The 24,871-nt window shown below is 39.6% G+C and overlaps 4 protein-coding genes and 1 long non-coding RNA gene across 6 annotated transcripts; 2 read left to right on the top strand and 3 right to left on the bottom strand.

Annotated features, from left to right (window-relative positions):
- Positions 1-794: 794 nt before the first annotated feature.
- On the top strand, positions 795-7,904 carry LOC147868527 (uncharacterized). The gene is made up of 10 exons (XM_087320370.1): positions 795-943; positions 1,558-1,682; positions 2,546-2,612; positions 3,698-3,887; positions 4,017-4,128; positions 4,772-4,855; positions 5,600-5,713; positions 6,706-6,860; positions 6,941-7,147; positions 7,584-7,904. The coding sequence occupies exons 1-10, from the start codon at positions 810-812 to the stop codon at positions 7,878-7,880; spliced, it is 1,485 nt and encodes a 494-aa protein (XP_087176496.1). The 5' UTR covers positions 795-809; the 3' UTR covers positions 7,881-7,904.
- LOC147868528 (uncharacterized) lies at positions 6,637-7,723 on the bottom strand. Its single transcript, XR_015529855.1, has 2 exons — positions 7,591-7,723; positions 6,637-7,201 (listed from the first exon to the last, which is right to left on the bottom strand). It is a non-coding gene; the product is annotated as an uncharacterized LOC147868528 (long non-coding RNA).
- Positions 7,905-9,685: 1,781 nt separating the features above from the next.
- LOC147868526 (uncharacterized) lies at positions 9,686-11,266 on the bottom strand. Its single transcript, XM_087320357.1, has 5 exons — positions 11,100-11,266; positions 10,489-10,530; positions 10,249-10,379; positions 10,118-10,162; positions 9,686-10,030 (listed from the first exon to the last, which is right to left on the bottom strand). Exons 1-5 carry the CDS (start codon positions 11,193-11,195, stop codon positions 9,916-9,918), a joined length of 429 nt encoding a protein of 142 aa, XP_087176483.1. The 5' UTR covers positions 11,196-11,266; the 3' UTR covers positions 9,686-9,915.
- A 1,084-nt stretch (positions 11,267-12,350) lies between these two features.
- LOC147868525 (uncharacterized) lies at positions 12,351-18,155 on the top strand. 2 transcript variants are annotated; one of them, XM_087320496.1, is made up of 8 exons: positions 12,361-12,743; positions 13,223-13,466; positions 13,609-13,671; positions 14,009-14,091; positions 15,808-15,838; positions 16,252-16,338; positions 17,722-17,881; positions 18,014-18,155. In XM_087320496.1, exons 1-7 carry the CDS (start codon positions 12,466-12,468, stop codon positions 17,875-17,877), a joined length of 942 nt encoding a protein of 313 aa, XP_087176622.1. In that variant the 5' UTR covers positions 12,361-12,465; the 3' UTR covers positions 17,878-17,881; positions 18,014-18,155. The 2 variants fall into 2 exon arrangements, with proteins under 2 accessions (XP_087176628.1, XP_087176622.1); XM_087320502.1 differs by lacking the exons at positions 17,722-17,881; positions 18,014-18,155 and adding an exon at positions 16,675-16,813 and having other exon boundaries at positions 12,351-12,743.
- A 1,060-nt stretch (positions 18,156-19,215) lies between these two features.
- On the bottom strand, positions 19,216-21,631 carry LOC147868524 (pentatricopeptide repeat-containing protein At1g11290, chloroplastic-like). Its single transcript, XM_087320344.1, has one exon. It carries the CDS (start codon positions 21,626-21,628, stop codon positions 19,721-19,723), a length of 1,908 nt encoding a protein of 635 aa, XP_087176470.1. The 5' UTR covers positions 21,629-21,631; the 3' UTR covers positions 19,216-19,720.
- Between the last annotated feature and the right edge of the window lie 3,240 nt (positions 21,632-24,871).

Below are 24,871 nucleotides of genomic sequence, written 5' to 3'. Positions count from 1 at the left end.
CCACTCATGCCTGTTCTTGAGTTTTTATGCTACAATGTGACTCTCAATGAACAAGCTAAATGATAAGAGTGATTTCTTTGTCCATAGTTGGCATATATAAAAATAAGAAAAAAGGTAACCTCTCTCTCAAGTGTGTGCGCGCGCGCGCGTGCATACACACACACACACAACACATGTCAAGTTTATCTATTTGTGGCAAATTTATACATCTAGTTCTCTACGTATACAAATGTTTGGCGCATAGTTAGCACAATGATTTTAATACAATGGTACATATAAGTTACCTAATGGCTCTAATAGCTAGTAACTACAATAGCGTAGGGTTGGGCATGTTTTAGCCAAAAGTTATGGATTTATATTGCAATATAAAGTAAGTGAATGGTCTAGAAAACAAGCAAGATTAAGGAAAAGGCACATTATTATAGATCATGTCTCACCCTAAGAGGAATTGTGGAGAAAGGCTGCCCTCTCCCTCCCAACGAAAGGAGGGTTGGTTATTGTGTGAAGGTGTTTCTTTTGCAAAGAAGACGAGGAAGGATAGGGCTTTAGGAGAAGACGGAAGGGTATTTTGGGAGTTTCCGTGAAACAGAGGAGGGGTATATCTGGAATTTCGCAAAAACGAAGAGCTTTTTTTTTGGGAAAATAAAAAATCGAATTTAAAAAACCTTCGTTAATTACAGACGAGGTAGGAAATTCAGAATCGGCCGGTGATCTCCGTCTCCGTCTCCGTCTCCGTCTCTATCTCCGTTCCATCTCCGTCTCCATCTCCATCTCCATCTCCATCTCTATCTCCATCTCCATCTCCGCTCATGAATTCTGTGGCGAGTTCTGCATTCTCCCTCTCCTTCTCCTCCTCTCCTTCCTCCCGAAAACGTCCCTGCTCTCGAACGCTGATCATCGCTCCTTCCGCCTCCCTCGGTTTCAATGCTGATCCTCGACTCAGGTGAGAGCTCTCTGCCCGTTTCTCTCCGCCATTTCTCTACCTTTTCAGCTCAATAACCCGCTGTTCCTTTGCGCTTCTGCTAGGTCTACCTCCTCCCTTTGTTTCCTGTTGCTTTTCTTCTCCCTCATCAGGACTCTCCCCTTTGTCCGGCGAATGTTTTTCGTTCATTCACGTCTCTGTCCCATTCATTATCAGGGAAAGGGAAGCATTTGCGATTTCCCTTCACTTTTCTGTTCAGGCATTCCTGTCTAGTTTTTTTTGTTTCTCCCATACCTAGTAAGTATTTCTGCCGCTGTGCACGTTTATCGCGGGAAATTCCTTCCTTTCGAGTGAATTTCCACGTTTCTGCTTTTCTTCAAGTAGAGTGTTTGCAGTTTCTTCACGTTTCTCATCTATTTATTGTTTTTCCATGTTTCTCGCACTTAGTTGTTGCTCCTTTTCTTCTTTATCAGGCAATCACTTTCTGTTTCTCTCAAAACTTTGTCCCTTATCATGCAGTTATTTTCCACCTCTATTATGAATATCACAAATTCGTCTCACTTGCTGCACGTTTTTGTTATTCCATCTCCCTTTTTCTTTATCGTTTGTTTCAGAACTTCTTCTTTCGTTTTCAGTATCGAGAGAGCAGCAAATAATTTGTTAAAGGATGCTTCAGCTCTTCTACTTTACCAGGAAGTCCTTCGAGTTCCTCCTGCCCAAGCTTTCCTGAAGGTTCTTCTTTCTCTCCGTAGAGGTGACGGTAAGGACCTCTGCATTCTACACTGCCTTATGAGATTACCAAACACAAGTTTCGTTTTGAGAACATTATGCTGATATTTCTATGTTCTCTTCACTGTTAAAGTCTATTTTGTAAGAAAATAAACCAAATTTCATATTGCTTCCTTATAGCATTCTTGGACTGACTGTGATTCTAAATTAAAGGTTGCTATATATATCCTGAATATTTACGATTCAATAAACTGGATTCTGCATTAATCTAGAAACTTGATGTAAGCTTTAAACTGTCCAAAGTAATAGATTTTTAAGAGGTATATTCATCATCCTTTCCTGTCTTGCTTCTCTCGGTCACCATGATTAATTAAATAGGAGAAAGGGAGGATGAAAGTTGTGACTGAACTAAAACATCAAACTTAGAATGAGAAGGAAATGGAAAAAGGCTCACTTGAGTTTTAAACTGTCAAGTAATAATGAACCTTGAGGAAGATTCATGCGGAATGACAAGATTCAGGATGAAATAGCTGCATAGAAAATGTGGGGAATAGGGAGGAAAAAATAGATTGGGGGAAACAAATTATGTCTTTTTTTGATATTCGATAGAAGGACAAAATTATGAAATTTTAAGGTTATGTTTAAATATTTCAGATTTTTGTATCATTGTGTATAATCATATATGATGTATCTATGGTGATGAATCTCTTCTTGCCTCATATGCAATTTTAGCTTCTTTAGAGGTGATAATCAACTCTCTTTTCTTCGTTCGCTCCTTTCACTCTTGTAGGTTAATTTGATCTATGATAGAATACCAAATGCTATATACCTCAGATTTCCCAAAAGGTGATACCAAAAATTTTCTGCAGATTATAATTGCATTTCTTTTTGCAGATGGATGGAAGCAATTAGATACATATGGAGAATTTTACAAGCTTATGGCTGCAGGGCATCATCTCAGGTTGGCTAAAAGCATATACTTTCTGTTTCATATGTGCATGAAGTTAGAAATTCTTCCATTTTAAAATAAAACTAGCCCTGCATAAAATGTCTTGTTCTGCCAAGTTTCTAGAGATAGAAAGATACTCAATTGAAAACTATGAAAATCACACTTTGCATTGGACAATGAGAGGGCATTGTGAAAATTGATTGGAGAATCTGTTTATGTTGATTTTCTGATGAAGGGCACTGGATTTTATCAACCACAAACGGGGCCAACCTTGTTCGATAAAAATGGCTTCTGGTGTCTTTGGATATCTTTGAAGTTCCTCCTTTTTCTTTTGCACTGAGTATGAATATTATGCAAATTACAACTGTAAAGGAGGGAAAGGCTGGAGCTGTAAGATTCAAGGCATCTCCAAGGTGGACTAGGAGGTGCCTCTTTGGACTGATGCATGCATCAAGAATGCAAGAAAAGTACCTTGCTAATTGTAGATATCTACTTGCCCTGAAAGAGGCACTATCCATAAAAAAGTAATTGATAGCAATGCATCTCGAAACTTTTTATTTTACTCATCCAAATTATGATAATCTTTGGAGCTCAATCCATGCCATATGGTCTTGAAATTAACCTCAAAAAAACAGTAAGGCAAGGCCCAAATCTAAGCAAAAGTTTGCTTGAAATGGAATCCAAATTGAAGGAACTGTACCTTGAGCAAGTGAAATTGTCCACCAATGGAGAGCGTTTCCTGTTAGAAAGGAAGCTGCTTTCCTTAAATTCGAAGATATTTTGAATTTCCTGTCAGAAACAAGTACTAAAATTTTCTTGGCCTTTTGCCCAATTAATATCTTGAATGTGACCGAAGGACCTTTTGTCACAGCTAATATAAGGCACTATTTTTCAGAAATAACATCACGTGCAGTAAAATGTAATTATGATTTTTTTCCATGTTCTGCCTATATAAATGAATTGATTAAATTTTGATTTTCATGGGTTTAGTAGGTCTAACGTAGAGACTGCTTGTTTCTATTAGTGAACTGCTGGATTAACATGTATCCTATATCTTCAATATATGTGTCACATGTATTAATTATTGTTCTGTGCAGCTGGGAAGACTTGATTTTGGAGGGAATCTTAGCGGGGGAAGGAAATCCTTTTGCGGAGGCCTCAGCCAATGTTGGGAACCCTAGGAGTAAATGGTCAGGTGGACCCCCCCCTTCTCTGCAGACTGCAGCTGGTGCAGATCTTGACAGTCTTCAGCGTCTCAGCGTTACAGAAAGCACGCTAGTTGGATGGGTAACTGCCACTGGCTTTACTAGAATTGAGCTATCATGAAACAAACTTCGATTGATGTTTTTCAATTCGGAGACAATTATAACTTAAAATACAAACAAATCATTTGTGTTTACATTCATCTTATATCAGGTGATGGATTTAGTCCCTGATGTTAGGCCAGAGTGGAGAGTGGCTGCTGAATCCACCCTTAGTAGTCGAGACATAAAGCAAGAACCATCTCATTTGAATCCATTAATCCCAGGTATTGTTCCCACATAGATTGAAATCGATGAGGATTAACTATTCCCAGTGGACATCCCATGTAGGAGGAATTTGCCTAATCTAGGTGCTTCCTGGATCTATTAAACCTGGTTATATCTCTTTATCTATTTAATTGGCTGTTCGCATCTGACTAATTAAAGCTATGATATTGCCAATACTGTCCTGTCTTGAATATGCATCACTCGTTCCAGGGTAAATGTCGTTTGACTGACCTTTGTTTACACACGTGTCCTTGGTTTATCACACCTAAATCCAGGTCACTTGTTTGTCGTCTAAGTAACACTACCTCATATGACTATCATCTTGTTCTGTGTGCCAAGACAACTTTTCAAAGAGAAAAACAATTGGGCAGACGAACTTGCCATAGATTGGAAGGTTTTTTGATAGAAACGATTATCATCCTTTCTATACACTCCTAAAGACATGAAAGGTGGAGTGTATAGAAAGGATTAGTCATCTTTTTTAAAGATGGCTATTTATGTGTCTATATGTATGTATGCTAATCTGAATTAGTAACTTATAATTGAAGGTAGTCCCATAGAAGGTTTAGGGTTTACCATTTATTTCTTCTTTATCTTTTGGCAGATGGATGTAAACTTCTAACAAAAATTGTTTTGTGGCAGATGACTCTATTTCCAATTCAAAAACTACTTCGACTGCGGGGATTTTATTGCCAAACAATTTGAGCAATAACATACTATCTAATGGTGCGTATTAAGGTTGTTTTAATCCTTTGACGTGAGTATGCAAAAGCTTAACTATGTGAACTCTCAAAATATGTATATATGTTATGGAACCTAGTATTTGACCAACGAAGATAATAAGCTGAACATTGTGTGATTATTAGTTCATGCACACACTTTCTCTTTGATTTTATCATCTTCTATTGCCTTATGGATCACCACTTGTACTCAATTAAGTTTGACTGTGCACAAATGGTGACTGGAAGACTTTATCAAGAAAGTATCATGGAAAGCTCCAATAAAGCAAGATCATTATAGTTTGTTCCTTCATAGAGGTTCAGGAAATTCTGGAACACATCTTATACTGGGGCACTCTATAATCTAAGCTACCAAACTGGATTCAAATCTCAATGGCTGGTTTGAGAATAGATTCTAGAATGGCTAAGGATTGACATCAAAAGCGTGATAATTAAAATGCTGTGGGTGAATTGTGCATATCTAGTGAAATTTCAAACAATGACTGTATGTCCTTATGAATTTATATTTGTATTATTTGAGAAATGTGTGTTTCTTAGGATTTTCTGATCATAAACATGGAAAATGTTTGAAAATAACTTGAGAAACATATTTTGAACTTTGTTTTCTGCTTAACAAACCAAGAAATGGGTAAATAAAACAAGCATAAACTTAAAAAAGAATGCCTTAAGTATCTCATTAGTATATTTCCTCATGGTGAAGGGTGGTTTTGGCTCATTTGTCAATGTCCAGACAGGGAAAAATGGCGCAAGAAGATCGGTGGTTTATGGCGATGGTCGGAGGCTGTTCCACTTTTAAAGGAGTACTATGCACTGAATGGCATTGGAAGGCTTGGATTTGAACAAGGTTGTGAATCATGGCATGGTCCTTTGTAGTTTCACAGTTCTTTTGAACTAACAAGGTCCTTTCACCTAATCTCGTCTTGAAATGCATTTAAGATGCAATAAATTTAGTTAGCTCAAACTTTAAATCACGAGTCTTGGTTTCCAAATAGCTATTTAAGGAAACCTAAAATGTGAAGAAATATAATGGTTAAATCTGCTGGCACTTATATGTGGGTGTTATTTGAAACCCCAAATTGTTTCGTAGAAGCATTTAAGTTATGCACATTAATTCTGTAAACGTGTTCGACAGCCGCAGAATGGATATAGATTTCCTTTTAAAACGGGAAAAAATTAGGATTGCCAAAATGATTGGCATGAAAACAAAACTATTATAAGGCAGGAGATATGAAACCATTATTATGTGTTGATACACTCTACAATTGGAATCCTCAGTACATGATCTACAGTACAATGCTGATTCAAGGCTTAACACATGCTCCATATGAGGACTGTAAGAACAAATGGCATCTGGGAAAGTATATGAGTAAAGTTTTAGGTTTTATTCATAAAGAATGTCCATTCACTGATTCTTTGCTTATATTAAGAAAGCTTTTTGATCAGTCATAAGAGAAAAACTGAGGATCAAAATAGAGAATATTTCTGTATAAAATTCCACTAATATGTGGAAAGATGATGACTGCTTTCACATACTACAAGGTCAGACATCAATAAAACAGGAGTTTCTACTGCTCCCTAGGATGAGATAAGTCACGGATAATGCTTTGGAAAAGCAGGGATAGAATCTAACCATTGAACTTCGTTCTCTTTCTTCTCAAACTTATATGTCATGGTTGATGGTTGACATGTCATATTTGTGTTGAGATACCCGCTATTCGCTCAGTCTTGAATCTTAAATGCCCATGCCTGAAACTTCGTTTTCTCCCGTCTCTTTAATTGTGTATCTTCATTTTTCTTATCCTTCTCTGAAAGAGACTATTCTGGTGATCTTTGCAGCACTGCTGTGCAAGGGAGGGAAACTGCTTCCTGATCATGATTTTCATAGATTTGGACAAGCTTGCAGACTGAGTATTCATTTAAAACATCATGAGAAACTGTTAAAGGAATTTGAAAGGCATTCTTCAAAGCAACCTGCCTTGCATATATTGGTGGTGCGTAACCTACTGTAGGTGATGAAATAATAATGGAAAAACAAGAATTATAAATTCTAAAACCATGCGTGTTGTTGCAGCAAGGTCCAAATGGTTCTGGAAAGACTTGGCTGGTTTATTCAGCCTTGTATGGCTTTGTAATAGCTGGGAAACTTAGAGCAGTGTTTATGCCGAAGAATGAAAGCAAGTATCTGAAAGTAATTGTAGAGGAGCTGGCAAAGAACTGGCAACTGCGCTATGTTTTGGTGATTGAAGGAGGCTCAAGTATGGAGGAAATAACTATGATGGTAAGCTAAGCTGAACCTTTATCTTGATATAGCTTCTGGTTCTTTGGATTGCCTCTGATATGCCAAGAACAAAATTACATGTCTATCTTTAGATGCAGATATTTTCAAATTAAATATGTAGTCAATTGATTTGCTAGATTGTTTGCGTAAAAAAGAAATTGAATATATTCCTGTATAATTTGCGTGCTATAGTGGGCTGAATTTGGGCATGATTAGATGTACAAATTCTACATCTCCAATAGCAGATCATAATCTTGGGGTACATTGGATAGATTTAGATTGTTAACATGATATGATCCTTTGCCATTGCTACAAGAAATCTCTTTGACCTAAAGTAAAGGTAGGATCGGCCAATCAAGAATCCTGCATCATATGCTTTTCAAAAGAAAGAGTGTATATTTACGAACAAAAGACAAAAAGAGGTCTGGTTTTGCAGGATTTACCTGAAAATGTGATTATGTGTGTGATAAACCTCACATCAAGTACAAAGGAGATTGATGACCAGGAATTTGATCTGTTTGGCTCAATTTTGACCTTACATCATTTAGATCTACAGAACTTTCTCTTATGTGTCGAAGAAATGCAGACTTCTAAAGAAAGGGCTGGTCTACCACTACTAACTTTTCATGTTGACCGTGAAAACCTTATGAAACAAGCTGGCTCCTGGGCTGAAGCGCGGAAAACACTCTCTGTTCGTTATGCTGCCCAGTTTGTAAGAAGTATTCAATTGTAATATACTGAAATCGAGATTTTTGTACATCTTTATTCATTCAGTTAGTAAAGCCCCAACAATACATCTTGAAAATCTGAGTTACAAAAAATCTTCTTGAAGTCTTGACATCTCAACTGCTATAAGCTTAAATTCTCAACTGCTATGTAAAAGGTTGTAATTGCTTGGTCACAGCGTAACAATTTTAATACATGGATATTGGATAAACATAAAGGTTGATTTGCAAATCATATTCATGAATTATTATAGCTATTTTCTCACCTCACAATATAGTTATAGCTTCGGATAATGAATTCTCATATGTTAAGCCTTACTGAACTAGCTGGTTAAAGTTGACATTGTGGTTAACGATGGCTCATCTGATTTTCACTACTCTCTTCAAGCTTTTATCATGTCCTACTTAAGACTGTCGGATTTTGACTGACAGTTTCATATTTATAGAGTACAATTTTTGGAGTTGGAGGATGTATTTTCAATGAAATCAAATTCTTGCAACTAAGTTTAGAAAAAGGAAAAATTAATTAAAAATGTGGATGCCTGAAAAAGTGGTTCTCGATCTAAACATTGTAACAATCATTATGAATATGTTGCATCTGGGAAGAAATTGTATTTTCTTGTTAGTCTGGGCTTATCTGTATCATAATATGTATGTGAAGTCATGAGGGAAGCTGTTGTGTACAGAATTGCATATGTAAATGAAGAAGGGAACACTATTTTGTGGCCACATTCAACTTCATATGATCACACAAATGTATCCATAAACCTTTCAACCGAACCTCAAATTTTATTCAGCAAATTGTCACCCATTTGTCAGTTAGATTTGTGGATATTTTATCATTATAGAACAACTTCATGGGGATGTAACTGTTTCTCCTAATTTTAAATCTTGAAGGATTTTTGCTATGTTAAATCCACTATCTTGCATGCTCTCTATTTGACTAAGCTTTGGAATGGGCTGAACTGAATGGCATGACAACCAACCTCAAGATATCTGAATTGCTAATATTGATAGTTGGTCTAAGCTATAATGCATGCTTACACTTGCACATGAAAAGTTAAACAACCATTTTCATAAACATCTTTCTTCATACTATGATCAAAAGGCATGAATATTTTTCTAGGATGAATATAAGTGTCCATGCAAATGAATAAATTGAACAATATCATATTGCATGTGCAATTATTAGCATCATGTTAACTGTGGCATTCATCTTGTCACATCAATAATCGTAGGTTCAGGTTGTGCAAGGGTGTTCAGAAACTTACAAATCTATAGATTTTCCAAGAGGTAATTTTGCCACTATCATAGGTGCATCAAATCAACACTAACATATCAATATCCGACATAGAACACTGCTTCATCAAAAGATATGTGTATGCCTATACAACCTTATGACTAGAATTTTAACCAAACTAGAAATTGTTGACTATGCTACAAAGCACTGATGTACAGCATAACGTAATTTTCTATGTCAAAAGGCACACATCACACAGTGTATTTTTATATAAAAAAAAGACACTGTCCATCTAAACACCATGTCATACAGTGTATTTCTATGTAAAAAGACACTGTTCATCTAAACACCATGTCTGGCATTTAAACCATTACAAAAAACATCCCTTCACGTGCGTACATCAAAGATATTGCCCAGAATTTAAAACACCCATACAACATCATGTCAAAGAATGATCAACACCTATACAATACCATGTTCAGTATTATAACCACCTAAAAATACATGTTACCACCATATTTCTCTTTCAAAACCTAATAATAAAATTTGTCAACTCACTCTCACACCCCTAGCGCAAACCCAACAACATTATGTCCGGCATTCAATCGATTTTCAATTACCAGAAAGATATCTTATTAAAGGATTTCTAATCCATAGCTTGATTTAGAAAAGGATTGCAAGCCTATCAAAGATTTATAGTTTGAAACATAATTATAGAAAATCCTCAAAGTTACGAACATTGAATTAGCAGCACATGCTTTATTGATAAGCCCGAATCCCACAATGATGGATATCGGTCACAATCACGCAAAAAATGCTAATTGAATGCCAAACACAACGGTAGCTATGAGGAGACCAAGTAGACCAAGCATGCCCCACGCACCTCTCATTCTTTTCCTTGGATCTCCAGTGTAATACCTACATGTGAAACACCATTTAATGACATCAGGAAATGATACCAAAGCAATAGTTTGAAATACAGAATTAACGCGGGTAACAACTAACCCCAAGGAATAGAAGATCCTTCCTGCAATCCAAATCATCCCCAATCTGCAAATCACAAAAATAATGGACACAATGATTGCATGCAAAATACATCAACTATCAGCTGACATGGTCATAATAGCAAGACTTACATTGATACAATTAAGGGGTAACCTATGCCTCCTAAGAGAAGTAGAATCAAGAATGCAGGGTAGGATTCAAGAGTGTTCTGATGGGCACGTTGGTAGCAGTTGAAAATAGAATCATCTTTGTCTTCATACATCTGCAGAAGATGCAGTTTTTTAGAATATCAACAATAACAATTATGCCGTGCAGGACATCCTGCATTTGTATGTGGCCGAGTGGACAAGAACTCTCTAGAGTGCACATACCTTGGGGTACTTGAGGCCACATTTCTTCCTCTGCCTTCCAACCTGCATAACACAATTTCAGGAAATGTAATATCATTTCCTTAAGATTGAAACATCGTGACATTCTTAAAACGCCTCCAGTATCTATGGCTTGTGAGAATTTCATTCATGATTCCTAAATCCTCATGAAATTTTACGTGTACTCAGAGCAGATGGGTGACAGAGTCACAGGAGTGGCCTTAACAGTGGTTGGTGCTTTGCATGAACAGAGGCACTCACACACACGCACACACACATTCATAGACGCACGCACATGCATACATACATATAAATACCACATATGCATATACATACATATAAATACCACACATGCAAATAAATACACACATGTATACAAGCATACATACATACATGCATACATACACAAATATGTTATCTGATTCTCATATCTGTGTAAGCCTAGAGCCTAGAAGCCCTTACATACCTATGCACCAACCAACTCTATGCAGTACATAAGTAAGGATCTGAGTCTGCTAATTTGGGCACGGGGGGTATTATTTCTATCAATCCTCCCTCCAAACAATTTACATACAAGGGAAGGGGGCTAAGGTTACCCTTTCTTTTTCTTTTACCTGGATAGCTTGCCACTGGGTGAGGAGTGTGCTCGCCGCTGCAGTGAGGACGACGTAGCCGAACTCGGGAGGCAGCGAGAACGAGATGCCAACCATGCTTGTCTCTCTCTTTCTCTCGATCACTATATTTCTCTGGTTTATGTCTCTGCTGCTCCCCCTCTTAGAACCTCGCCAGTCTCTCTGTGTGTGTGGTTTAGTTGCAAGAAATTACTTAATTGTTATGTGTGAGAGAGAGTGAGTGTGTGTGTGTGTATGTGTATATACATATAGCGAGTGATGTTTTTGAATCGGAACAAGTCAAAAACTTGCCTCTTCCCCCAAGTCATGACTTTGGGTGGGTTGTTTATTTTTTTGGTGTGTGTGTGTGTGTGGTGGGGTGGGGGATGGGAAATTGAAGGAACCTTCTGTAGAACCTTCCTGCTTAGTCTACTCCATTATATCCACGTGAATGCATGTTTCTTTCATCATCAACTAACTACTCTCGCGTACGGTAATGGTTGTCTCCCTACCCATCCACTTACTACTTTGTTACGGACACTTTGTCTTCGCACACATGCAAACGTACCCTTATCACCGTTGTGTGCCCCAAATATGGAATTGTCTCTCTTCCATATGGCATGCCTTTTCTAGAAAGTGTAGTTGCATTGAAGACATAATTATATGCCGCCTTCTATTGATTATTAGGAGGACGCAATCATGAAATTCCAGTGATTTGTGAATGGTTTGGTAAAATACTTTTCGGCCGAGCCCAATGTTGTCGTTCTTTCAGGAGGAGAAGGTAGGTCGTCGAGGTGAGGCGAGTGAATCAAAGGGTGGAAGGGGGGACTCACCTCCTCAGATCGTGCCGAATAACGTTAAGGTAAAAAAGTGTTCGTTACACAGGTGCAATTCTAGTGTATGTAACACACGAAAGCTTTGGGTGGGGCAAGCACGAGTGGCGATGTAGTAGCACGAGACACCATCTCATGGCATCGAGATAAACTTAGGGACTCAGGGACGAGACAAGAAAGAAACGAATCACTTCTCTCCTTTCACATATGCATATATGGTATGTGTAAGTATTGTATGTATACAGTACTGTACATGTATATGTACATATTGTATGTATTGAATGTATGTAGTGTGTGCATGTATATTGTACATATGTATGTACTATTTGTATTGTATGTACGTTGTGTTTTGCGGAACACAGAAGAAAGAGAGAGAGAGAAGAGAGAGAGAGAGAGACACACACACACAGACACACAGAGGCAGAGGCAGTCCCCATCCATCAAACAAACAAACAGAAGATTGAAAGCCAAGAAAACCACGATCAGACAGGAAATCTGAAATCTCTCTCTCTCTCTCTCTCTCTCTCTCTAGTTCCATGGGCCGCCGCCGCCGCCGCCACAGCAGTGACGAAGACGAAGACGAAGACGACGCTGCTGCTTCTTCCACCTCATCATCTTCTTCTTCGTCTTCGTCTGCATCCACGTCAGGCTCCTCTTCTTCTTCTTCTTCTTCTTCCTCGTCTTCCTCGCATGATGATGGACACGGTAGCATTCGTGGCACCAGCAGACTTCATCATCATCATCATCATCATCGCAAACCCCATCAGAAGTCAGAATCTCGTAAGATCAGAAGTAGCAGCACCGGTTCCAAGAGGTCTACCTTCTCTCCTCCTCTTTTTTCTTCATAGTGGTAATCCGAGTTTCTACTTATCCATGCACTGGGCGACCGAATCTCATTGTATATTCACACACACACAGCTTTACTAAATGTACCTGCGTAATGTAGGGGGTCGAACACAAACACACCAAATTCTCTCTCTCTCTCTCTCTCTCACTGTCGAGAATGTCTTCTCTCTGCTTTTGTTTCTAATCATGGATGAGTGTTGTATATACATCCTATTTCTTGAAGCTCATTCTTAACTCATTGCGTGTTTGGTATCAACGATGAATAGTTATAAACTCATTCCTTTTCATTTCATTATCTTGGTAACCGCTCTACACATTTCCTTAAAACGGTAACTGATAGAGTAAAAAAAATCTTATCTTGCTACTGCATGTTTATTCTCAGATATTCTTACTTTTGAACCTGTTGCCTTTTTTTCTTGTGTGTATTAATTGTTTGTCTGTAAAAAGATCGAAGAAGAGGCGACTGAAGGATGATCATTCTTCTAGTTCCAGAAGGGACAGGATGCAAAGAAAGAAACGTGATTACCAGTTTAAAGAGACATTGAAAAAGTCAAAGCAAAAGAAAAGGAGAAAAGAAAATGAACATGATGAGGCAGACAGGATATCTTATCCTAAGAAGAAGAAATCCCAAAATTTGGCTGAGGATGCTAGAGAATCAAATTCAAAGCTTACGACTAACAACCCCTTACAAGTATGAAATGCGTGCTGACTTTCTGTCCAACTTCCCTTTGTTGTGGGAATTTATGTTTCATATGATATCGATGTTTGTTTTGAATTCCATCCCAAATGTTTGTTTGCTCATTGAGAGTCGCTTCTATTTTTCAAATCCACAGATTGCATTAAGTGTTCAGGAGCAGCAGAAAGCTATGATACGCCACAATGCAGAGATAGCGAAGGTATGTCTGTCTCTTCTAATATCTTGAAGGAAAATATTTTATAATCGTCATAAGAAAAAAGAGAAGTTTTCTTATCTAATATCTTGAATTCTTTTTTATAATTATCATAAGACAAAAGAGAAGTTTTCTTATCTAATATCTTCAAGGAAAATCTTTTGCAATTATCATAAGAAAAAGAAATGTTTCCTGAGAATCTCATTTTTAACATGTCCTCCTAAACTCAAGGAATTATTAGGCCTATCGCTTTGAGAATGTCCTTTGTAAAGCCTGTACCCCAGCATGCGTGCTTGATGTGTTTAACTCCCAGATTAAAAATCCAACCATGTTTTTCTGACAGGCTAGGTTGGCAAGTGGAGAGCTTCAGAGAGCCAGGGAAGAACAAGCGAAGATGCTTGAGCTCTATGGCACTGTTGATTGGAGGTCTTCCATGTTTCTAATCTTCAACTTGTTTCTAGAAATTTTGATTGCATCACTATCTTTTGTCTTAATTTTGGGGTTCCATGGAGTTTTATGACACGTTGAAGGTTTTTCATGATCATTTTTTGGATTTGAAGCACACCAATGCAGTTGGCATACAAGATAAGATGCATTATATGAAAAAATATATGCAGAAGCCACAGGATGTCCCTAATTGGGAACATGTGACACAATTTTGTTAATACTTTGTTGAATGATTTTTACTGCCGGAGAGTTTGATGTTGAAGATGACATTAATGTTGATCTGGATATTAGATATGTACAAGCTGTTCTATGAGCAGGCAACCGTGCTGTTGTACGAGAAACGTTTCTTTGATTTCTTGGGCTAGACCATAGTTGCATGCACTGTTAAAGGAAGAGTGTACCTGCTATTTAAATGGGTCCTTTTGAGTTGTGATGGTGAAACAAGAATCAATGTACAAAAGTGTATTTTCATCCACTAATAGGAATGGACACAAAAAAACAAACAGCAGTACAAGAATGATAGCAATAGAAACGGAGATGTTTATATGGTCTTGTGGTAGAGAGATGACAAGGTATAGCAGCTCCTAAATCTAGTTAATGGTTATAAGTCCAACTTAGCACAGTGATGAGATCCATATTGTATTTCCGCTGTTTCATTCCTTGCATGTCCTTGCTGAAATGCTACTTCGTAAACCTCTCGTTCCACAGAGAAGAGTTTGCTCCACTCATACATTGAATACCATTGCTCTAATTTCCATCTAGGAGCTGTGCTTAAATGCACACGTTTTCAAATTCATAGGATTGGGCTGTGTCAGCTTCCACCTCCCTACTTAGACACCTGCTCCTCATGTGTTGGCTTGGTGTGCCACTTGCCAAGGTATTTGAAATTGTGAACCACTTCAATTGAAGCTTGACCAAGCAAAGTGTCATGGATCAGCTGTCTCCATCATTTGTCAAATGGTGGAGTCTGCATAGACAGTGTAAGCTGGGAATAGTCTTCACATAATTTGCGAAATCTTGCAGCTCTAGTTTTACAAAGTGCTCACCCTGTGTCAATTTTTAATTGGTGGGGGGAAACTGAGTTGGCGTATTGCTTTGCAAGCACTCTATGGTATGAATCCATCCTCCGAGAAGTTCATGAAATGATATTAGCAACCTATCTGAGAACAGAGACAGAGAGATAGAGAGAGCGAGAGGGAGAGTTGGATTAGCAACATGCATTTCTTCTTTTGCACTCTTCAAGTGGAAGAGTATGCATCGTTTCATACAATGTCTGATGACTCATCAGATTTTGGGTTACATTTCTCAGACTTGGCAAGTTTTTTCAAGTTGTTATTAACACCAAGACAGTGAGTGATTGCAGGAATCACACAGTTCGACGCAGGATCAGAGATGGAGATCATTTTCCTTTTGTTTTTGATGGTAGACATGGAGTTAGAACATATCTACAGAAGTTGAAGGAAATATTGATGTAGCAGTTTTGTTTATTGGTGCAAGGGAAAATTCTTTCCATTATGTTCGTCTTGCCTATCAGAGATTCAGCATGCCCCAATACCCATGTAGCGGTGACCACCACAGTTGTACCATTGTAGAATTTTCACACACATTTTGTTAATATTATCGTGTGTTTTAACCAGAGAGAGGGAGAGACAGAGGGAGACAGAGAGGGAGACAGAGAGATGTCTTTGTTTACAGAGCCAAAAAGAAGCTTCGAACTGAGAAAAAGGTAAATTATGGGAGGAACCTTTGCTTAGTTGAGTTAAGCAAATTGTGGCATATTTTTTACTTGATTTTCATGTATGCTACTTGATTTTCATGCCCATCCATAAAGGAATGTGAATCTCTTTTCATGATCTAAAAGAAGCAAATAAATGGGTAGAGTTTTCATTTTGCCTAAATTTGATTAAGTTTCTACTATATGTATTGAATAATTTAGTAGATGGCAAATTCTTGTATTTAGCTCTAATGCTAGTGAACTGTATGTTATTGTGGCATTCTTTTGACTTGCTTTGTTGCCTATCAAGCCATCATACTCTTAAGAGGAATTGACAGTTCTTTTTGTTTTATGATTATGAGAATGATTTGTCAGCATTAATTGAATTAGAGCTGTGAAATTTGAATTTGTTCTTCTTTTGCCAGAAACTTGAACAGACTGTTGCTGCAGGAAAGAAACTAGCATCTTTGGAAGAACGTGAACATGCTCGAATGGATGCTTTTCGAGTAGCGGTATGGAATTGAGATTTTATCGTTAAATTTATATGCCTAATGATATGTAAATACCACACTATATCGTTAAACTCAAATACCTAATGATACGTAAATATCAGTATCTACCATAAATTTGAAGAAGATTGATAGGAATCCACATAATAAAATGACGGATTTCTTATTTATACTTCATGCTCATTGGGAGAGGAAACGACACATTGCTTGCCCATTATGTCTAGATAAAAAAATTGCTCCTAAGAGAAAGTAGTTGTCTCAATAGATGACTCTTGGAGTGAGAGATTTCTCGCTTGAGATGGAGAAAGATGCAATGCTGGTTATGCTTTTACTTTTTAGGGGTTGTTTGCTGATAGAAGCACTTAAAACGATGGTTTACCTCAAGTTCAACATGATACCTCCACTTCCATGGAATGGATGTGTATAAACTGTTGGATTTTTTATGAATGGGAATATTGGAGGAGGAGATTTTCACATAACCTCAGTTGGCAGCTTATAGCTCTAGCAGTGCATTTGCCTCGCATGTCTTAAAATCATTTCCATGTGTCGCGTTTTCTGTGAGAGCTGCAGGCTTGGATTGGCAACACCCACATCCTTCACTTTACCTACAGATTCAGTCTTTAGGACTTCAAGCTGTATGAACCACAAATCTATGAAGTCAATAGGACTTCCAGCATCATTTTCTATGAAGTTAATAGGCTTGATCCTGAAGTGGCATGCTTTGCACATTCTCAATATTGTTCCTGGCAGCCTATGATTCCATATAAGGCTAATGCTATTTGTCCGGAGAGTTTACGTAGGAGATAAAATATAGCTCCAATTAATACATTGATCATCATTTTAAACAAAGGGAGAAAAAGTTCAAAATGGTCAAATGATTTAGTGTCGGTTAGTATGGATACCAACAGGCAGAGATGATGCATCAATTTAGGCAGAAAAAAGTTCTGATATTAATGTTGAAGTGGTATCATGTTTTGGCAGCATGGATAAAAATACAGATATGAGAAGCATAAGTTAGAATATAATTCATAGAGTTGGATGAGCACATAGTTGATGGCTGAAGTTGAAGCAACTTTGAAGAATGGTCTAGCTTGTTTGACATTATTGTAATTGGCAGCCAATAGTGAGTGAGACTGGTAATGCATGGGGAGACCTTGGCAACATGGTGGAATGCCTGGAACGGGAGGGAATGGGAAGCAATGTTCTTTAGAAATAGTATAAAGTAGTTCTGTTCAGGCTTCTAAACAGTTCTGACCATGGTAAAGCTTATCTTCTTCTATCTCTGTTAGAGTTGGGTGACCTTTGAAGGTAAAACTCACAGAGTTTATTGTCTTTTTAGTTGGGTGATCTTTGAAGATAAACTCACAGGGTTTATTGTCTTTTTAGTTGGGTTTACCAACAGCTGAAGCACAGAGGCAGGCAGAATGGAGAGCAGAAGCAACCCAAGCGTTACTTGATCTAGAAAACTCATCTGAAGTGTCTATGCAGAAACGGTCTAGATCAATGAAGAATGGGATCATAGGACCAACTCTACCCCCCTAAGCAGGTCATATCTAATTTCTTGTTTTCAAAGAGTTTCAATGTTAGGTATTTCATGGAATGTAGCTAACTTGTTTTTTTTTGTGGCTTCACAATGATGGCAAACAAAATTGCCACAACATGCTGGGTGACATCACAGCTCTATCATGAATACCCATACCATTCTTAGTGAAATGGACTCTTTTCTATGACATGAGGGAGACTTGGAACGATAACTCTCTTTAGACAGCAATGTAATTTGTTGGCTTGGCCCACATTTAATATACCACAGTTTGTTATGATTTGAAAGTGCATTCTATTTTTTATTGTTGTTTATCACTACCTTATCTTGCTCACAGAATATCTAGTGTCTTTTTACAATCATGAACCTCAAAACTGAAATTATAAATAAAAAAAACTATCCAATTCTAGTTAAGCTCATCAGAGATGGATTGTCATTTTCCACAAGTTGCATTGTGAGTAGCTTCTGAAACTTGTGATCTAGTAATTATATAATTTAACTCTTGGGGTGTTGTAATTGAATACAAACATTTGAAACAGAAGAATAGAATCCAGAAACAGAACTGTTACTTATAGTTTCTCTCTTAGGATCAGTTTCCAAGTACATGAAGTGTTAAAGTTGAAATGCTTTTGTAGATTATGATGTATTTACACCTCTATACACTTGGCCTATTTCTTTTTGCTCTAGGAATCTTGGGTCCATTTTACAGGGCACAGTCGGTGGCCTATAACAGAATTTCCTACTATGTCTAAACATGAGAAAGGTGGATGGATGTGCACAAAGATAAGAACTGCATCTAGATTTTTAGCTACTGGGGGAATTTTATGAGTTTGTGCATGAGTTCTCGTGTTTCAGTAGGTTTTTAAATATCCATGGATACAGATGTTTTGGTACTACAAGGACTTAAGGTATTTTGGTGTTTGTCTCTTTATATATTTTAATAGGTGCATAAATAGGTTTTAATGTGCATAATTGAAAATGCCTATATACCATACTGGAGAACTTTTTTGGGCATGTATGTTCTGACTTGGTTTGGTGCTTGGTGTTTGGGAGTGTTTTAGGCACTTTTTTGAAATAATAAGGATTTGGGGAATAGATGCCAACTTTTCTTCAATTTTTTGATTGATGTATTTGGATCTTTCAATAATAAGATGCCAATATGTGACCTCATAGTAAGGCATCCGGAATGGAAAAATATTGTTAGCACAACATTAGAATCATTTTTTAATTCAGGACGCAAGTAATTTGTATGCATCCTCAACTGAATTTGGTTGTCAAAACAATTTTTCTGATGCTTCCTTCATATACTTTTAAGGAGAGCTAATAGTCTCAGATTAGAACACCATGAGTAAGTAATTCTCTCAAGTCAACGTCTGTAGAAATATTTTTGAGGCATACATTGGGATTTCCCTCTTGGGTGGCATAATAAGATGTGTCTGTTGGAAAGGAAAAAAAACACATGACTTCCAAAACACTGAATGAGTGGAAGAGTTTCTTCAGACACTGGCACTCATGTTCCAAATCCATGCTTTTCACCTCAGTAAAATGAAACAGAATAATTTCCTACCCTTGAAAGCTAAATCAACTTTGACCGCAAGAGATGAACCACCTAGAATCCATATTACATAGCTGCCTGCCTTTATTCACCAAAATCCCATTTTATCCCACAACCACCAAATGTTGTTGTTAACCCTCAACCCTCAGATGGACATGTATCCAGGATCAAACAAATAATTGGTTCTGTGAAAACAGCTTTCATGTTAGCACTTTTTACTTCGTAGATGATGAATAAAAATGATATGATCTGTGAGGTCAGCCACAGCATCAAATTGCAGCTAAATCGTTCTAATTATCTGTCAGCCCTCTTTCAAACATTAGTTTCCAAATGTTTTCTGCGTCATTTTGCCTGTCTTCCGAAGAATATATGTTGGAAAGGAGTATGTATGGGGAATCGATCCGTGAATCCAACTTAATTGCCCATTCTGCAGCCCGTTTTCCTCGATCCACATCTCCATGAACTCGGCATGAGCTTAGAAGTGACTCCCAGATTATAGCATTCGGTGGAATTGACATTCTGTTTATAATACCCTCTGCTTCCTCTAACCTTCCAGCCCTTCCAAAAAGATCGATCATGGCTGAATAGTGCTCGATGGTGGTTTCTATACAATAATCCTCGATCATAGTCTTGAAGTAGTAGCATGCTTCATTTACCATGCCCGCATGGCTACATGCAGATAGAACATTGACAAAACTCACATCATTCGGCTCCACGTCTTTCTCTTGCATTCTTGACACAAGCTCAAGAGCTGCAACAGGACAGCCCAAATATGCTTCTACCTCAATCACGGCTGTCCATGAAATCACATTATGTAAAGGCATGGCATCAAATACTTTCTTACTATCTGCAAGGCAGCCGCACTTACCATACATATTGATAAGGGCATTCCCTATGGCCACATCAGTTTCCACTCTGCATTCGATGGCATTTGTGTGGATGAGCCGCCCATGTGTTAAAGCTGACAAGTTGGCACATGCACCAAATATTGATATGAACAAGACCTTATCTGGTTTTAATCCTTCCATATGCATCTCAGAGAAGAATCTCAATGCATTCATGTCCTCTCCATGCTGTGTATTCACGCATATCATCGCACTCCAAGAAACTAAATCATGCTGTGGCATCCTCATGAACACGCTTTGAGCATCTTCTAGGCTTCGACAATCACTGTACATGCCCACAATTGAGGTCGAAACAGAAAGCTCTGCCTCTAGACCTTTTTCCATTATTATGTGAGCATGTACCAGCATACCGCATGCTAAGATTGCCAAACCCGAACACGCACCCAAGGCATTCAGAGAGCTCACCTTTTCACATTTAACATCATGACCTCGCATCTGGTAATACAAAGTGAGAGCCTCCATTCCATGCCCGTGGGAGGCATATGCTGCAATCATGGCATTCCATACAACCCCATCCTTACAGGATAGTGTATCAAACAATCGCCGGGCATCGGCGAGGCTACCACATTTTCCATACATGTTCACCAATGCAGACATGACGAAGACATCCGACTCCAGCCCTGCATCGGTCGTTGCGATATGGATATTCTTGCCCTCGTGAAAACATTCAAGGGTTGACGTCGCCGCAAGGACATTAGCAAACGTGAATTTATCCGGGTGGATCAAACCCTCATTCAGCATACGGTAGAAAAGCTCGAGACTTTCTCGAGCACGATGATGCTGTGTGCATCCAGAGATGATGAAGTTCCACGAAAATACATTGCGGTGGGGGAGGGCGCGAAAAGTTGCAAGAGCATCGGCCAAAGAACCACAGAGGGCATACATCCGGATGAGGCGGTTCCCCATGAAAGTGCCCCTCTCGAAATTGTATCGGATTGCATGCCCATGCACACATCGACCGTCCAAAAGAGCCTGCGAGGCACCACATTGCTTGAGGAGGGAGCAAAATGTGGAGAAACTGGTGGATATGCTTTGGACATCGCTTCTCCTCTGCACAAAAACGTCAGTGCCTTGGAGAAAATCGACGCCATGTAATCCCTTTTCCTTTGGACGACAGGGGCTGCTATTTGGTTTTGCCGCCAAGGACTTATTAGGAGTTTCGGGACTTAGCTGGTGAGTTTGAGGAATCTGAACAAGCTTACCTGGTTGGACTGCACTATGGCTGAGCTCGCGTTGGTGTGGCACCTGTCTCTGTTTCTGTCTCTGTAGTAGACTTAACTCTTTGAACAACATCGGCTTTTGTTGTTTTACCACATCATCATGTCTGTATGTATGTATGTATGTATGTATGTATGGAACGTTGGTTAAAATCACCTAAGCAAACACACATAAGGTATTTCTTGTCTTCTTGTACACACATACTACATACATGGCTTTCTTGCTTCACTTCGAACCTACCCCATACTTCCTTGGTTCTGCTCTTGCATCATTCACTTTGTTGGTGATCTCAAAGTGGCATTATTCATGATCCTTGCACGCTTACAACCATTCTGGATGGCTAGAAAATGATTGCCGAACTTCACTGCTTGCATGATATTGATGTCCACATTGATGGTGTTTGACATCAATGTTTCAATTTGAACAATGGAATAACAACCTACATACATCTAAACCACTTTGACGTAAGTGATCTAATTATCAATCAACTAATCGACGATCCAAAATCCTCAATTCAATGCTCACTTAATCAACATCATCCCACAACACTAATCGAAACAATAATCACACATGCAATCGTAGGAGTTTTAACATAGAAAGGTTTGTTATCAACACATCATCAAGACCATTGAACTCAAGACTACTGATTATTGAATGCGTATTTTCACGATCATTCCATGTCAATAATTAGGTAGTTGTGTCCCACGTATAGGTTCAAGGGTTACAAGATTGTTCACATTTGATAGTAATGGATGAGTGGCAATTCTGTAGGGTAATTTTCAGAACAGAGGTGTTCATGAGAGTAATGAGCTCATGGGACAACCTTGCATTACTAGATTATATACCATGTATAAACCAATCCATATTAAACGACTTTTGACATTTTAGGGTTTAGACCATGTATAAACAAATCCATGTTAAACAACTTTTGACATTTTAGGGTCAAATCCATATTGCATGTTGTAGCTTCCTTAAAACTCAACTGGGTGGTATCAAATGCTTTGTCAATTCAATCTCCACTTGCATTATCAGTAGTAAGTAATACATCTTAAACTTTGTGTAATTTGCATACTCCAAACCAACATAACCATTTAGTTTAATGGTATCAAATATTAGGTATTACTCTGCGATGTGTCTTCGTTCCACCATAGTATGGGATGACACGAGGACATCGAGAGAAAGTAAAAAAAGATGAGAGAGAGCACGATGGGTGAACATGGTGTTTAACGATGGGTGAACAAGGGGGTGGGGTGTTTACCGATGAGGATTGGGGTGTTAAGACGCAAGGGCAGAGACGTATATATACATATGTATGTATAGTTGATGGGGGGGGGGGGGGAGGGGGTCAGGCGAGGGGTACTTTGTGAAAATAAGAGAAACCCGATTAATAAATAAACAAATACGAGTAAATAGGAAGAGAGAGAAAATTTAAATAACGATGAGACGCACCGCTCAAACAAGGGAGAGAGAGAGAGAGAGAGAGAAAGAGAGAGGAACACAGACACAGATACGGTGGAGATGGAGGCGGCGGCGGGAGGAGTGCAGGCGGCGGCGGCGGCGGAGGTGGAGGTGGAGGCGGAGGCCGCGGAGGCCGCGGAGGAGGAGGAGGAGGAGGAGGAGGAGGAGGCTCAGACCTCCTCCTCTACCTTCTCCTCCTCCTCTGCCGCTGCCGCTGCCGCCGTCGGAGTCGGATCCCACTCCTCAGAACCCTCCTCCTCCTTCTCCACCTCCATGAAGAACCACCTGGACCGCATCTTCAACTGTAGCGGCGTCTTCTTCGGCATCCAATTGAAGAAGCGCAAGCCAGCCAAGAAGCCCAAGCCCCGCATCGACCAATACTACTACCAAGCCGAGATGAAGGTCAAGCTCGGGGCGGGCCATCGTGGTCGACCAGCCGCCGCCGCCAACGCCTACGCCTGGATGCCGCCTCGTAACATCTCCTTCGGCTGCTATAACCGATCCGTGCGCACCGCCATGCGCGCCTACAATTTCGGGGCGCGCGTCATCGACGGGAGCACGTGCGCCAAGCTCCACGTCTTCCCGGGCGGCGACAACCGGGACCCGCTCTTGGTCCTCTTCCTGTCGCGCGCATGGAGCCAGCAGAGTAGCAGGGCGGCAGGCGGCGACGCGAGTGCCGACGGCATGGCAGCATCTCGCGAGTACGAGGCGCAGGTGCGGGCGGGGGTGCTGGCGGGGGACGCCGACGCATGCGAGCGACTCAAGAGCCACTGCAAGGCGTACGCGCAGTTGATGCGGGAGCCGGAGGACTCGGAGGATCACGTGGACCGCGTCTTCTCCTACTGGGAGCGCTACCGACAGAAGATCCGCGGCGGCGGCGGCGGCGGCGGCGTGTCTGCGCCACCGTCCGATCATAACGGCGCCCGGCGCCGGCGCCGGCGCCCGACGGTAGGTAGTGTCCCACGTCCCCTCCTCTCCGCTAATAATAGTAATAGCAGCATCCGGCAGCGAATCCAAATCCAGGGTGTCGATCCCACGTTACGAAACCCTAGTGTTGGATGGATGAATCACGTTAATCCTCCTCCTCCTCCCCCTCCGATTAACAGTAGCATTGGACGAATCATCATCGATAATGCCCATCCTCTCGCGAACCCTGACAGTATGGGAAGGTCTCCAAGTAATCTCCTCCCCCCCCCTCGCAGTGACATGACAGTAGGAGCTAATAGTAACCCTAGGCCTGGTGTAATAACATCAGACTTTAGTAATGATCAGCACCTCATTCCTAATACTCCAGCTAGGGCTTTTAAAACGAATCCGGAAGTGGGTAATGCCACTCGCCCGCATGTATTTAACATACCGCCTCCCATGATTATTGACGTGGATCGAAGGAATCATGAGGGAAATAGTAGTCGTAGTAGTAGTATGAATAGCAATCCCCATGGCCCCCCCATGAACGTTTACTCGCACCTAATCAACGCCATTCGCTCGCCTCCATATTCGACACATACAAACGTTACCAATCATGGCAATGACGTGACCCTGAACCATCAAGCGTTATCTACTAGTTATAACGATTTAATGAATGTGAATTACCCCCAGCTAATTGATCCTATTAATCCTTCGTTCAGCCCATATAGGAGGAGTAGTCTTAGTGACGACGATCACATTTATTATACTTACAATTACCACCCCATGAATCTCACCAATCCGCCGACAAATCTAGTCAGTTTGCCAACAATTCGACATGCAACCAACGCTAATACCAGCGATAATAACAATTACAATCCGGTGACACAAAATATATCAATGGACCCAGGTCAATACATTTACGCTAATCGATTATATGACCGAATTTACCCG

Source organism: Azolla caroliniana, unplaced genomic scaffold (genome assembly GCF_043228905.1).
Source record: "Azolla caroliniana isolate FFs.n. ecotype wild unplaced genomic scaffold, voAzoCaro1.0.p SCAF_1, whole genome shotgun sequence".
In the NCBI taxonomy this organism is placed as follows: Eukaryota; Viridiplantae; Streptophyta; class Polypodiopsida; order Salviniales; family Salviniaceae; genus Azolla; species Azolla caroliniana.
This window is presented reverse-complemented; position numbering and strand designations above follow the sequence as displayed.

What these genes read in the sequence shown, in the direction of transcription:
- LOC147868527 (XM_087320370.1), top strand. Translation starts at nt 810, where the DNA reads ATGAATTCTGTGGCGAGTTCTGCATTCTCCCTCTCCTTCTCCTCCTCT. An exon ending in AATGCTGATCCTCGACTCAG is followed by an intron (nt 944 to 1,557) that starts GTGAGAGCTCTC and finishes TTTCGTTTTCAG; the next exon opens with TATCGAGAGAGCAGCAAATA. An exon ending in GCTGCAGGGCATCATCTCAG is followed by an intron (nt 2,613 to 3,697) that starts GTTGGCTAAAAG and finishes TGTTCTGTGCAG; the next exon opens with CTGGGAAGACTTGATTTTGG.
- LOC147868526 (XM_087320357.1), bottom strand. Translation starts at nt 11,195, where the DNA reads ATGGTTGGCATCTCGTTCTCGCTGCCTCCCGAGTTCGGCTACGTCGTC. An exon ending in GTGGCCTCAAGTACCCCAAG is followed by an intron (nt 10,380 to 10,488) that starts GTATGTGCACTC and finishes CATCTTCTGCAG; the next exon opens with ATGTATGAAGACAAAGATGA. An exon ending in AGGATCTTCTATTCCTTGGG is followed by an intron (nt 10,031 to 10,117) that starts GTTAGTTGTTAC and finishes TTTCACATGTAG; the next exon opens with GTATTACACTGGAGATCCAA.
- LOC147868525 (XM_087320496.1), top strand. Translation starts at nt 12,466, where the DNA reads ATGGGCCGCCGCCGCCGCCGCCACAGCAGTGACGAAGACGAAGACGAA. An exon ending in AGCAGCACCGGTTCCAAGAG is followed by an intron (nt 12,744 to 13,222) that starts GTCTACCTTCTC and finishes GTCTGTAAAAAG; the next exon opens with ATCGAAGAAGAGGCGACTGA. An exon ending in CGACTAACAACCCCTTACAA is followed by an intron (nt 13,467 to 13,608) that starts GTATGAAATGCG and finishes TCAAATCCACAG; the next exon opens with ATTGCATTAAGTGTTCAGGA.
- LOC147868524 (XM_087320344.1), bottom strand. Translation starts at nt 21,628, where the DNA reads ATGTTGTTCAAAGAGTTAAGTCTACTACAGAGACAGAAACAGAGACAG.